The 13,756-nt window shown below is 45.4% G+C and overlaps 1 protein-coding gene across 1 annotated transcript in view; it reads right to left on the reverse strand.

The window, feature by feature from the left end:
* Wbp2 (WW domain binding protein 2) overlaps positions 1 to 13,756 on the reverse strand; it is a 49,522-nt gene that overhangs the window by 20,821 nt on the left and 14,945 nt on the right. The window contains exons 2-3 of the mRNA XM_076208611.1: positions 672 to 846; positions 84 to 243 (exon numbers count right to left, since the gene is read on the reverse strand). Coding sequence (XP_076064726.1) covers positions 84 to 243; positions 672 to 846 — 335 coding nt within the window. The remainder of the gene's footprint in view (positions 1 to 83; positions 244 to 671; positions 847 to 13,756) is intronic.

Genomic DNA, 13,756 nt, shown 5'->3' on the forward strand with positions numbered 1-13,756 from the left:
CATACCCACTTGCTCCTCATACCTATGTAGGCGTCATCGTATCGAAGGGGTTAAATAGCTGGAGTTATACTGTATTAACTTACCCATAGAAGCAGTTTTTAGCATTGCTTGCCCAAACTCAATGGCTCCACCATGTTTGAAGGTCAACTTGAATCTGGCTTCTCCAGTCCATCCACCACCTACTTGCGCTCGTACATTACCTTTGATGTAATTTGCACCAAAAACTGGTTGCTCCAGCTCAACCTGTAAAGAGTTAATATATTTTCCTCACAATATACAATGTAGTTCATAAGAAAAAAAATATATATATTATATATATATATATTTATATACACACACACACAAGTAAGTCCCTACAATGAATCAATCCATTGCCCTGGTTCTCTTTTGCAGAGCACCTGTGGGTCCCATGTAACTGGCAAACTGTGATTAGTTTCCTTCTGTTGTCCATCACCTATGCTTTAAAATTATTATAATACATTTATTTTCTAAGCGAGGCCTAGTATTATTTCAATCTTAGAGAGAATGAGAGTGATGTAGATTTTCCCAGTTTACTTTTTAAGTACATGGTTATAAATTTCTTTCATTTAATTACTTTAAATTTTTAGTAATTTAATATAAAAACAAGAAAATTGTGCTACAATTCCTTAGAGAAAATGTTTCTTACTTACATCTTTCAAGGAGAAGAAGGGTGCTGCAAAAGACTGAAGAGAATCCTTGGAGTCCTTATTATTGAATATAAAGCGATGAGTTGTCAAATATAGGCGTCCAGTTTTGCTGCCCTTCATTTCTGAGGACAATGAACCACCAAACTCCATTGTCACATTGTTGCAGTAGAGGATGATACTGTGGAATGAAGACATATCACCATATAGTTACCCTCCTAGAGAAGAAGTCACAAGCCATAATGTCCAATCTGCAGGCAATGTTACCTTAAGGCCTTAAGCACACTGGCGACTTTTGTAGAGCCACAAGTGGCTGCGTTTTGTGGCGGGGATATTTTCTCCCATAGGTTCCCATTGTTTTCAAGCTTTGCCGACCACACCCACCAAGTGTGATCGGCAAAGCTTGAAAACAATGGGAGCCTATGGGAGAAAATATCCCCGCCACAAAACGCAGCCACTTGTGGCTCTACAAAGTCGCCAGTGTGCTTAAGGCCTAAATCACACACACACACACACGTCGGTCAAAGTGACAACAAAGTTTGGAACTCCAAGAAAACTTTAAGTTTCATTGATCTCAATGAGGGAATACCTTTGTTGTATTAATAGGGGAGGGGAAAGTTTGTGGTGTAATGAGAAAAAGGAGAAAGGGAGGGATTACTGAGGGCAATGGAAGGAAATGAGGAAGGTGATGAATGGGTTCCCCCAGACATCAGGAGAAATGTAAACAAGAGGGTTGCAGACGATGCAGACGAAGTAAAAAATATCAGTAAAAGCATTAAGTTTAGAAATATAGATAAGAACAGCACAATAGAAAGTGGAGATAATAATTTCCATGGATTTAATGAGGGGGGGATGCCAACCTCCCCCAATTACCAAGTCTAGGGGAAAAACTAGAGAAAATGACCAAACATTGGGAGGCTAGGTTCAGCCAACTTACATGGATTACAGAAAGAGTTGATAAATTGGAAGAACTACTGAGAACCAAAACCTAACTAAAGAAATAGAAGAATTAAAAAGACAATTAAAAGAAGTAAAAGATGAGAATGAGGAATTAAAGAAGAAGAATAAAGTGAATAAAGAGTCCATAGCAAACGAAGCACAGGCTTGGAGAATCATCCATCACAAACTTAATGTGTTTCTATTCAAGGCTAATAGATGTAATACAAGAAAGAGATGGATGGGCTGATTGTGCATTTCTAGACCTGAAAAAAGCTTTTGATAGGGTGCCACATAGGAAGTTGCTTAAGAAATTAGAAACTGAAGGAGGAATACAGGACAAACTGCTTAAGTGGATGGAAGACTTCTTGCATGAAAGAAAAATGAGAGTAGTGATAAGAGCCAAACACTCTAATTGGGATGAAGTGATAAGTGGTGTTCCCCAAGGAACAGTTCTGGCCCCAATAATGTTTGCTATATATATCAATGATATGGATAAAGGAATTGAAAGTTATAGGAGTTTCTTTGCGGATGATGCAAAATTGTTAAAAAAAGTGAACACTGAAGAAGATTGTGAGTCGCTACAGAGTGATCTCAATGAAGTATGGGAATTGAGTAGGAAGTGGGAGATGGAATTTAATATTAAGAAGTGTAGTATAATGGAATTTGGAAGAAGCAAAAAAAGAATAGTGGGATCATATAAATTGGGAGAAGAAATAAAAAAAAGTAGAAAATGAGAAGGACCTGGGAGTCATTATTATGAATAATATGTCCCCTGAGAAACATATAAACAAAATTTTTGGAGAAACTTATAATTCAATAAGAACAATCAAAGTGGCATTTACATAACTGGATGAAGAAATGGTGAAAAAAATACTAGTCACTTTGATAAGACCAAGATTGGAATATGCAGTGACAACGTGGTCACAAAGTACAAAAAAATGTACAGTATAACAAAACTTGAAAGAATACATAGAGCAAGTACAAAATTGGCACCAACAGAGGAGACTTGATAACTATTTATAGATTCATGAAAGGCATAGAAACTATTGATAGAGAGGATCTAATAAAATGGGATAGTGGAAATACCAGAGGACAGGGAAAGAGAAACAAGACAGTTATAGAAGAGATCTGAAAAAGAACAGCTTTCCCAATAGAGTAATAGACATTAGGAACAAGTTAGATGAGAAAGGGGTGTGTGCAAAAACAATACATGATTTTAAAAACAGTCTAGATAAAACGAGATATGAAGACGGGACATCATGAGCATAGCTCCCCTTCCTGTAAAATACAATTAGGTAACTACATATATAGATATAAATTGACCATGCAACAACTGGAAAAAAAAAGAAAAAAAGTCCTGCAGGTTTTTCTCAGTGAAAAGCATATTTCCACAATGATATTCTTCCTGATTCCAATGAAGCTAATATTCTTTTCTTTTAAGAAGAAAAAAAGAAGAATTAATGAAAAATAAACAAATATATATATCACTCGTTTCATTTGTTTTTCCCCACTCCATTTGCCCAATTTCTTGTGGTCCCTAAATTAGTAGGGTATGGGGAGGGGCAAAATATAAACTGTGATAGAGGAGGACTCTGTTCACAGAGAAATGATGACACTTATTATACTGCAACTGTCCCTCCGTTATGCTGTCCCCCAACTCCTTGCTACTGTCCTGTACCATAAGGAAGGATGAAGTGAAGGCAGTTGTTAAGATGATGAAAGCAGGTAAGGCACCTGGTCTGGATGGATGCCATGCAGAATGTCTAAAAAGAGGAGGTACAGTGATGGTGGAATGGCAGGTGAGGTTATTTAATGTTTGTTGGAGAGGGTAGAGTGCCGGAGGACTGGAGGAGTGTCTGTATACTTCCACTCTACAAGGGAAAAGGGGATAAGTATGAGTGTAGTAGTTTCAGAGGGATTAGCTTGTTAAGTGTAGTTGGGAAGGCTTATGGGAGGATCATGATTGAGAGAATTAGGAGAGGAACAGAGGGAGTAATTGGTGAGGAACAGAGGATTTAAGACAGGTAGAGGTTGTGTAGATCAGATTTTTGTGGTAAGACATATGTGAGGAAGCTATAGGAAAAGTTAAGGATGTTTTTTGGGCTTTTATGGATCTGGAAAAGGCTTATGACAGGGTAGACAGGAAGGCACTGTGGGAGGTTTTCCAGATATACAGGATAGGAGGAAAGCTTTTAGGAGCTATCAGGAGTTTTTATGAGAGTAGTAGAACATGTGTCAGGATTAGAAATGGAGAGTGAGTGGTTCGAGGTAAAGGTGGGACTTGGTCAGGGATGCGTTATGTCGCCCTAACTGTTCAACTTATATATGGATGGGGTGGTGCGAGAGGTAAATGCAAGGGTGGTGGGTCAGGGATTGGAGATGGTTAAAGAAAATGGAGAAAAGTGGGAGGTGAGCCAGCTGTTGTTTGTGGACAACACTGCACTTGTAGCAGGATCAGAGGAGGGATTGAGGAAGTTAGTGACAGAGTTTGGAAAGGCGTGTGAAAAAAAGAAAATTGAAGATAAATGTGGGTAAAAGTAAGGTCATGCGATGTACAAGGGGTGAAAGTGGCAGCAGACTGGAAGTAAGCATTAAGGGTGAGTGACTGGAGGAAGTGGATAGTTTTAGATACTTGGGTGCAAATGTGGCAGGAAAGGGAGGAGTGGAGGTGGAGGTAGAATGTAGATTGAGAGAACGAGGAAATGCCTTGGTGGATTACAAAGTGTACATACATATATATATACCAAGGCTTTTTTCCCCTTACAAGGAGCTGGGAGATAGGGTTGATGAAAGAATATTAGGATGGTTTGGACACATGGAAAGAATGAGTGAAGAAAGACTAGTAAAAGAGGTATGGAAGGCAGATGTGGAGGGAGTGAACATGAGGGGACGTCCTAGGATGAGGTGGATGGATGGGGTGAAGGGGGCTTTGGGGAAGAGGGGAATGTCTGTTGAGGAAGGAAGGGAGAGGACGGAAGACAGAGGTGAGTGGAGAATGGTTGTATATGGATGATGTTGTGATTGCATGAGGAGGAATGGGCGGGGGGGGGGGGTAGTATGTGTGAGTAAATTTTGACGCAGCCCGAAGGGATTTCTCCCCGTCCTCTCCTTATATGCAAGGGGGGACGGAGAGGGGGGGTCGCCGATTAAATGAAGCGGCCTTGCTGTGGATGTGCTGTGTCTTGCGACACTGCTTCTGACCCAGGGCGGTGGGCAAGGTGCAGGGATGACCCGTCATCCAGGAGGTGCTCAGATGAGAGGGAGGGTGGGAGGGGTGTGGAGTGTATTTAGGGATGAAATGGGTGGGAGTGTTTTTATGCCTTTCCCTTTTTGGCTACCTCCCTTGACAGGGGGAAAAAGCCTTGGTATATGTATGTATGTACAAGGGAGAAAGCCTTGTAATGAGAAATACACATTTGGGAATGGATGCTAAGAGGAGATTGTATGAAGGAGTAATTGTGCCAACAGCACTGTATGGGGCAGAAACATGGAACATAAGAGAGGAAGAGAGAAGAAGTTTGTGTTTGAGATGAGGTGTCTGAGAAGTATGATGGGGGTTACTAGGCTGGATAGAGTGAGAAATGAGGTGAGGAGGAGAACTGGGGTGATAAGGGAGTTGGGAGATAGAGTGGATGAAAGAGTATTGGGATGGTTTGGACACATGGAAAGAATGAGTGAAGAAAGACTAGTAAAAGAGGTATGGAAGGCAGATGTAGAGGGAGTGAACATGAGGGGGCGACCTAGGATGAGATGGATAGATGGGGTGAAAGGGGCTTTGAGGAAGTGGGGAATGTCTGTTGAGGAAGGACGGGAGAGGACAGAAGACGGGTGAATGGAAAATGGTTGTACATGGATGATGATGTGATGCATGAGGTGGTTGATTGATTTATGGAGTTTTTGGCTCGAAGGCCAAGCGCCGGAGCCGGGAGGCCATTCAGCGCAATGCATGAGGTGGAATGGATGGGGGGAAGGTAGTATGTATGAGAAAAATTTGACAACCCGAAGGGATTTCTCCCCATCTTCTCCTTTTCTGCATCAGGGGATGGTTGATTGATTGATTAATTAGAGTGGGCAAAAGCCCGGCACAGGGTCGTTAGACCATTCGTGCCATAGGATAAAATAGATAACGAGGTTAAAATATTAGATTCTAAAAATTAAAACAACTACAACGTTATTGTCTGACTAATTATTAAAATAATTACGAAATATATACGAAGCCTAGACATTAAGTAGCGAACTACAATAGAAGTAAGATTACCAATACATAGGTACGACACAGTTAAGATTAAATATAATAGAATAAATTAACGTCTTTTAAAAATCCTACAAGGGGTTGTATCATGGGTGTAGCACCAAGCATCTTACGGAGGTCAGGAGGGAGGCCCCACTTCCGCCGCCAAAGCTCGTAGTATCTGCACTCGAGCAGGAAATGACGAACGGAAAAGGGAGAGCCACACCTCTCGCAAGAAGGGGGAATCCGGGGAAGAGAGAATAAAAATTCGTGGGTTATCTTTGTATGTCCAATACGTAAACGGTTTAAAAGTTTCGGATAGAAACGGTTGTGGTGGGAAAGAAGTGGCCAGCGATCTGCAGAACATTTTATGCTCCGTAGCTTTTGGTTCGTTCTAATATTGTCCCAGGTGGTGTCAAACTTTCTACGCACGCGGGAGGAGATGGTAGTGCGGATGTCGGAAAAGGGAGAGTCCCCGCGCGATGGTAAGGGACGGGCCACCGCAGATTTGGCCGCTCTGTCCGCCTTCTCATTGCCAATGATACCAACGTGTCCAGGGGACCAGCAGAATCGGACAGTTTTTTCCCTGGCTGCTGTTCTCGTTAGCCACTCTTGGATCTCAGATATCACGGGGTGGGACGGAATAAAATTAGTAAGTGCTAAAATTGATGATTGAGAGTCGCTATAAATGGTAAAATCTGAATTAAGAATAAAGTGCTTCAAAGCGAGTAAAATTGCGTAAAGTTCAGCCGTAAAGACAGATGAGGTGAAGGGTAATTTTGCCGTGAAAGTTTGAGACGATGTTACGGCTGCGCAGCCCACACCAGCGGGAGATTTTGATCCGTCAGTATAGACCGCGATGGAGTCGGCATGTGATTCTTTATGCTCCTCAAACGAGGCAGCAACGATGTAGGGCAGGTGTCCACTTTTTGATTGTTCCATGGGGCAGAACTCGGGAATGGGCTTGCACCAAGGTGGGGTATCAAAGTTTCTGGATTCGGACACCTTAAGGGGGCAGTCGCTTCCCTCCTCAAGTAGACGGAGCGCGCATATGTGTGCTGGGACTGAAGCCGATCTTTTGGTGTTGTATGTATCCCTGAGTCTCACGTTATTAACCACGTCAAAAGATGGTATCTTTCTGAACGATTTGCACTTGAAGTAAAAGGAGAGTAAAAGTTGCTCCCTTCGGTTAGAGAGCGGCAAATCGCCAGAGAGGACGTAGAGGGATTCGACAGGAGAGGTACGGTAGGCACCAGTACACAGTCGCAAAGCCTGGTGGTGTACTGTATCGAGGGAGCGGAGGGACGTCGCACTTGCCGAGGAATAGATCTGGCACGCGTAATCCAGCCGTGATCTTATGAGGGCGTGGTATAATCTGAGGAGCGAAGGCTGGTCCGCTCCCCAGTCGCGTCCAGAAACCGTCTTTAAGATGTTGAGGGCGGAGAGGGAAGATTGTCTAAGATTGAGTATGTGGTTGTTCCACGTAAGGTTTTGGTCAAAAATGACCCCAAGAAACTTAGTCGACTGCTCATAGGGTATTGGAATGCCTCCCAGAATAATATGTGGAGGAACTTTCTGGCGCGGTCGTTGTTGAGACTTGCAAAAGTGCATCGCCACCGTCTTCGATGAGGAGAATCGGCAGCCTCTGCGAGAGGCCCAGGAAGCAGCAGCATTTACACCACTCTGAGTGCGTGTGATTGCTGTGGAAAGGTTTATGGAGGAGAAGTACAAAAGGAAGTCATCAGCGAAGAGTGAGCATTGGAGTGAAGTGTCTGCCTCAGCAACCGCCTGGACTATTCCATTGATGCTGACCAAGAACAAGGTGGGGCTGATGACGCTGCCTTGGGGGACACCTTGCTCCTGGGGTTTGGGCGACGAATATGCTCCACCGATCTTCACTCTCAGAGTCCTATCTGATATGAAAGCTCGAAGGAAGGAAAACATCCTACCCCTTACTCCCATCTCGAGGAGGTTCATCAAGATACCCTCTCTCCAAGTCGTGTCGTACGCCTTCTCCAGGTCGAAGAAGACGGCGATGGTATTCATGTTGCGCACTAGGGCGTCCTGCACGTGTGTCGAAAAACGGAGTAGAGGATCTAAGGTGGAGCGGTGTCGACGAAAGCCGAATTGGTAAGGGGTGAGGTGGTCTCTACTCTCCAGGTAGTGGGTAAGTCGAAGGTTGACCATCCTCTCAAATATCTTGCATAATACACTCGTCAGGGCGATCGGCCGGTAACTAGAAGGGATCTGGTGATCCTTGCCTGGCTTGGCTATGGGGATGATCGTAGACAATCGCCAAGATAATGGTAAGAGACCAGAGTACCAAATCCTGTTATATATCGCTAGGAGGGTTATGAGAGTCTCCGAAGGAAGGTGTTTAATCATGTCCACACTAATCGTGTCGTCGCCTGGGCTAGTATTCGGCGTCTGGTCGATAGCATGCTTGAGTTCGCGGAGGGAGAAGGGCAGATTGTAAGTTTCAGTGTTGGTAGGAGCGTGGTCATCAGAATTCGTCACGTGATCCGATAGCTGGAGTTCTCGATGTAGGGCAGTAGAGCTGGAAATACGGGAGAAGTGTGTGGCGAGTTCCTCGGCCACCTCGCACGGGTCTGAGATAACGGTGTTATTTATAAGGAGGGACGGTTGAGGAGATGGTATGTACCTGCCGGAAAGCTTCTTCACTCAGTTCGAAACTGACGCCGAAGGCGTCGACATTTTAATGGTCGATACGTAGTTCTGCCATGACATGCACTTCGCCTCCTCCATATACTTTCGTTTGTTCACAACCGCTCTCTGGTACACCATCTTATTGGCTTCTGTCAAAAGGCGACGGAAACGCTGGTAGCAGGAACGAGCGGTGTCACGAAGCTTCCTGCAGGTGGTGTCCCACCAAGGAACAGGCGGCCTGCCAATCGGTGGGCGGCTAACCGGTATAGAACCGCCGGCGGCGTTAAGAATAATTGAGACGAATTGATTATAAGCTTGAATCGGGTCATCCACTCGCAAGTCACTTAGTTCGGAGCACAGCTCCCCAAAGAGTGGCCAATTTGCCGCTTTCAACTTCCACCTTTGGGGCTGGGAGATGGGGGGAGGAGAAACACAAGAGACTACTATCGGGTAGTGGTCGCTGCCATATAAATCCGCACACACCCTCCAGGAAAAGTCCACGAGGACCGCTGAAGTGCAGATTCCGAGGTCCAGGACAGAAGTAGTGTTGAGGAAGATGTTATGATAAGTCGGGTTTTCATCGTTAATGAGGGAGACCTCGTTCTCCTCTAAAAGTTTTTCAATGACGCGGCCCTTCTCGTTACGGGAAGAGCTATGCCACAAAGGACTGTGTGCGTTCAGATCACCAAGAATGATAAATGGGGGTGGGAGTGCATCGACAAGTTCTTGGATGTCGGAAGCATTAACGCTAGAGCTTGGTGGCAGGTATAGGGAGCAGATTGTGTAGCTCTTGCTAAGGATGGCCCGTACAGCGGTCGCCTGGAGAGTTGTGCGCAAAGGGATGGTTGAATGTTGAACGCTTGCGTGGACGACTATTGCAGCACCGCCCCTGCTTGGAGAACCGGCTGCAGGAACGGTACCATAGAACCTGTAGTTTATACCTAGATTATAGTGACTGGAGGGAAGCATAGTTTCTTGAAGACAGACAACTCCGGGGTTGTGTTCACGGAGGAGGTACTTCAATTCCTCCCCGTTCGCACGAAGACCTCGGATGTTCCATTGAAGGAGTGTCGTGGGTGGTGAGAATTTGAAGAATTAATTAGAGTGCCGCCCCCCGATGGGGGACGGCTTAAGTTGGCCATCATGGGGTTTACGAGATTCGCGTCCCATAGGAGTTTTTTGAGGTAAGGTCTTGGCTCTCTGGTCTCTTTCTTTCGGTCTTTGTTCTGGTGATTTAGAAGATGGATCGGGATTAGGTGGCGGTTGTTTCCTCGACGGATCTGGCGTGGTTTTGATAGGGTGAGGTTGTGTAAGCTTTTTATTGGATTTGGGGGACACTGAGGGAGGAGGCTGAAGGGAGGTGTTGGAGGGCGCGGTCTTGGATGGGCGGTCGTTCGAGTCGCCGTCGGGCAGGGGTCGTTTCTGGGGAAGCTTCTTGCCGGAAAGGGCAGGGTGATGTTTAGGTAACTGCGGAAATGATGGAAGGTCCAAGAGCGAAGTTGTGGAGTTGCTTGGGCTCTTCATCATAACGTCTTCGGTGTCAGGAATCTCCCCATCCTGCACAGACGACGGGGTGGAAATGGATGTCATCTGGGGGAAGTCACTCATTGATGAAGAGTTTGCGCTAGATTGCGCCAATGGGGGCTGAGAGCACGATTGTCCCGAAGTGGGGGGCTTTTTTTCAAAGGATGGTGTGGGCGATCTATAGACCTTAGTTGAAGATTTTGATGACTTGCTAGGCTTAGAGTTGTTCTGGGGCAATTGTGACTTACTGGCTTCAGGGCGCTTCTTCGGTGATCTATCAGAAGACATTACGGGTCGAGAAGAAGGATTAACTGGATCCAGAGTGCCAAGATTGGGTGTATTTGTCAGATGTGGAGGGGGAGAATCAAGTATGAGATTACTGTCGGTGACGCGAGATATGACACGTTGGGAGGTCGACTGGCGTGAAGATTGAGAGGATTGTGCGGGGACGGTCGCGGCGGATGATGTGGTATCCGGATGTGATGATGAGGGAAGGAGCGACGGGTTAGCCTTTACTGAAGCCTTCGTTGCCGATGCGTAAGACGTGGGGCGCTGACCCCCCCGTAGGATGGCTGCCACACCGCGAAAGCTGGTTCGGTTATTGTACGCAGTTTCCGAGACCATTCTTTGCCAGGAGTGTTCCTCACACTCCCTCGAGAATGTGCGGTGAGTGCCATTACAAGCAGCGCAGTTTGGCGCAAGATCGCAGCATTCACCCTCAGTGACGTGGGATGGTTTGGCGCAGTTGCGGCAGAGGGCAGGAGAACTACAGATCTTGGAGGAGTGACCGTACCGCAGGCAGCGGGTGCATGTCCTTGGCAATTGAACGTAGGACCTAACCGTACAGCGGTGGGGCCCAATCACGATCACGTCTGGGGGATTTGAGTCGGAGAACTTTAATATTATCAGCGGTGTTGGGACAAACTTTTGTTCTTCTGGGCTATACTTGGATACTACGTGGGCATCCAAGACGTTCTGGGGGCACATGTTAAGAAGGGTAGTGGTTGGAAGGCTACTAAGGGAAGAGTTAAAAATCTTACTCTTTGAGCCATTATAGTCATCATATGGAGAAATCTTGATGATTCCGCTGCCATAAAAATCTCCGGACGTACCCTGAAGCATAAATCCCTGGTGGGGTTTTACCTTCACTAGGTAGGTGTTGCGACCAAAGCGCGTGAAGGTTTCTGGAGTGAATGGAGGGTTGGCGATCATTTTGTTGATCATATTAAATACTAGGACATCGTTACTACCCTCCTCAACAGTCACTAGGTTATACACGGGGGCTAAAGCATAGGGATGGGGACGTTCAGGGAGCTCGGGAGTAAGGTATGTATCATTAGGGACGAAGTCATCGTCTTGTTCTTCAATATTTGATATTTTTAGGATGGAACATTTCAAGGTCGAATCCGCGATTTTATTACCATTGAGGGCAACGCTGGCTGCAATGCATTCTGATGGCGCTAAGAAACGCACATAAAAGTTGTTATAATTTGACTTAACACGAAGAGAAATACGTTCGATAGTACCAAAAGGGGTAACTAGCTTCATGAGCTCGAAAAAGTTTAGGCGCCTTGGGGCATGTTCGATGCCAAGGAGTCTTTTATTCGGGGTAGACGACGCTGTCTTACCAGCTGCGTCAGCTGGAGCCGGATTTGGGGGGCCGGCCACCCCACTACAAGATTTTTTCATGATTGGCTGCCAGGGCCAGGTTGTAGTGAGGATAGGGAGGACGGCACCAGGCGGAGCCTCACGCCTGGGCTAGGACTTGGATCGTAATCCTACTGCACTGGCTTACCGTGCTGCAATGCAGGCGCCCTTCGAGGTGGCATGATACCCTGCCACCAACAAACCTATTGGCAGGGACACATTACCGTAGGATGGGTGTAGCGCCGCTACTGAGAGGGGCGGTTGAAAGTTAGGTCGGAGGGAGGGGACAGCAAGCGGAAGAGAAGGGAAGAGTGGAAAAGGAAGTCTAAGAGGAAGCCCTGTGCGGGGAAACAAGAGTCCCGCCCAGGGATCGGCATTAGTCGCCTCTTACGACACGCAGCCGGCGTGGCGGGGGCTATATTCTATACTACACCCCCTAGCCCCAGGGGGTGCATCAGGGGATGGAGAGGGGGTCCCCAATTTAATGAAGCAGCTTTGCTGAGGATGTGCTGTGTCACTGATTCTGACCCAGGGCAGTGGACAAGATGTAGGGATGACCCATCATCCAGGAGGTGCCAAGATAAGAGGGAGGGTAGAGGGTGGAGGGGAGCAGAATATATTAGGGATGGTATGGGTTTTTATGCCTTTGTTTTTTGGCTACCTCCCTTGTAAGGGGGAAAAAGCCTTTGGTATCTGTATGTATTGTTAAAAATATAAATTAAAGCATTAAGAACTGCCAGCAGTTCTGCAGTAAAAATAGAAATGTTAAAATGAGCTCTCTTTTTTATAAAAGATTGAGGGGTAATCACTGAGAAACCCACTCTGTCTGCAGTTTTTGATCCATCAGTGTATAAACTAGTAGCATCTGTGTGGGTGCTGCTGTGTTCAAGGAATTTACTTCTTAGTTCGGACTCTGGGCAGCTATTTTTCTTACACCAGAAAGTGCAAATGATCATTTCGGGTCTACACCAGGGAGGGTATTTAGCTGGTAAACTTTCTTCGATGTATAGAGGGGTCAGGTCTATGTTCTTAGCACTATTTTCCAGTCTAACTTCCAGCAGCTTGTAGAGCTTAGGTCAAGTTGGTGATCTGTCTTTGGGTGTTCTAACAAACTTATAGTTGGGGTTGTTTTTGGATGACAGTACTCTTGTTAGGTATCTCGATCCTAGTTCCTGCCTTTTAATTGGAAGAGGAGGGATGCCAGCTTCAACATGGGTGACTTTTACACACACCAGTGCAGATGTGTATAGCCATGTTTTGGATGATATCTAGTTTTTCTAAGGTGGTTTTACAGGCGGCCCCATAGATTTGGCTTCCATAATCTATTTTGCTTAGGCACAAAGCCTGGTATATTTGTAACAGAGTTGTTCTGTCAGCTCCCCAGTTGAAATGTGAAACAACTTTTAAAATGTTGAAGCATTGTTTCACGTTATATATCATTTCATTAATATGTGTATTAAAAGTTAGTTTTTTGTCAAGGATTAGTCCCAAGTACTTGACCTGATTCTCATATGGGAGAATTGAGTCTTCCAGGGTGGGTTGGGATTTCTTCTCTCATCTTTCTTCGGCAGAGACAGACTGCTTTAGTTTTCTCCGGGGAGAATCTAAAGCCTCTTTTTTCCACCCATGCAGTGGTAGAGTTAATGGCAGTCTGTATCTTCTGGCCTGCCTCCAAGGCTGACAGTCTGCTACAGATTAGAACAATGTTGTCTGCATATGCCAAGCCATGCATCTTGACCGGTACTTATTCTAGTAGTCCATTGATGGCTATGTTTAACAGTGTTGGGCTGAGGACACTTCCTTGGGGTATGCCTTCCTCCTGGGTATAAGGCAAAGAGAGAGATGAACCTACTCTTACTCTCAGGATACGATCAGTAAGAAAATCTTTAAATAATAAAAAAAATTCTTTATTGGTAACGTAAATTACATGAAATTTGTCTTTAATCGCGAAGAACATAGAAGACTCCTATGGTTTGGCTCTGTGTGGCAAAAGCATTCTGAATTTCTCAGGTAAGAAATATCAGAGGGTCCATGGTGCTTCTGTTCTTTCTGAAGTTAAATTGTCTGTTTGAGAGGAGATTTT

This window comes from Oratosquilla oratoria, chromosome 25, assembly GCF_046742065.1.
Source record: "Oratosquilla oratoria isolate Oo_2021 chromosome 25, ASM4674206v1, whole genome shotgun sequence".
Lineage (NCBI taxonomy): Eukaryota > Metazoa > Arthropoda > Malacostraca > Stomatopoda > Squillidae > Oratosquilla > Oratosquilla oratoria.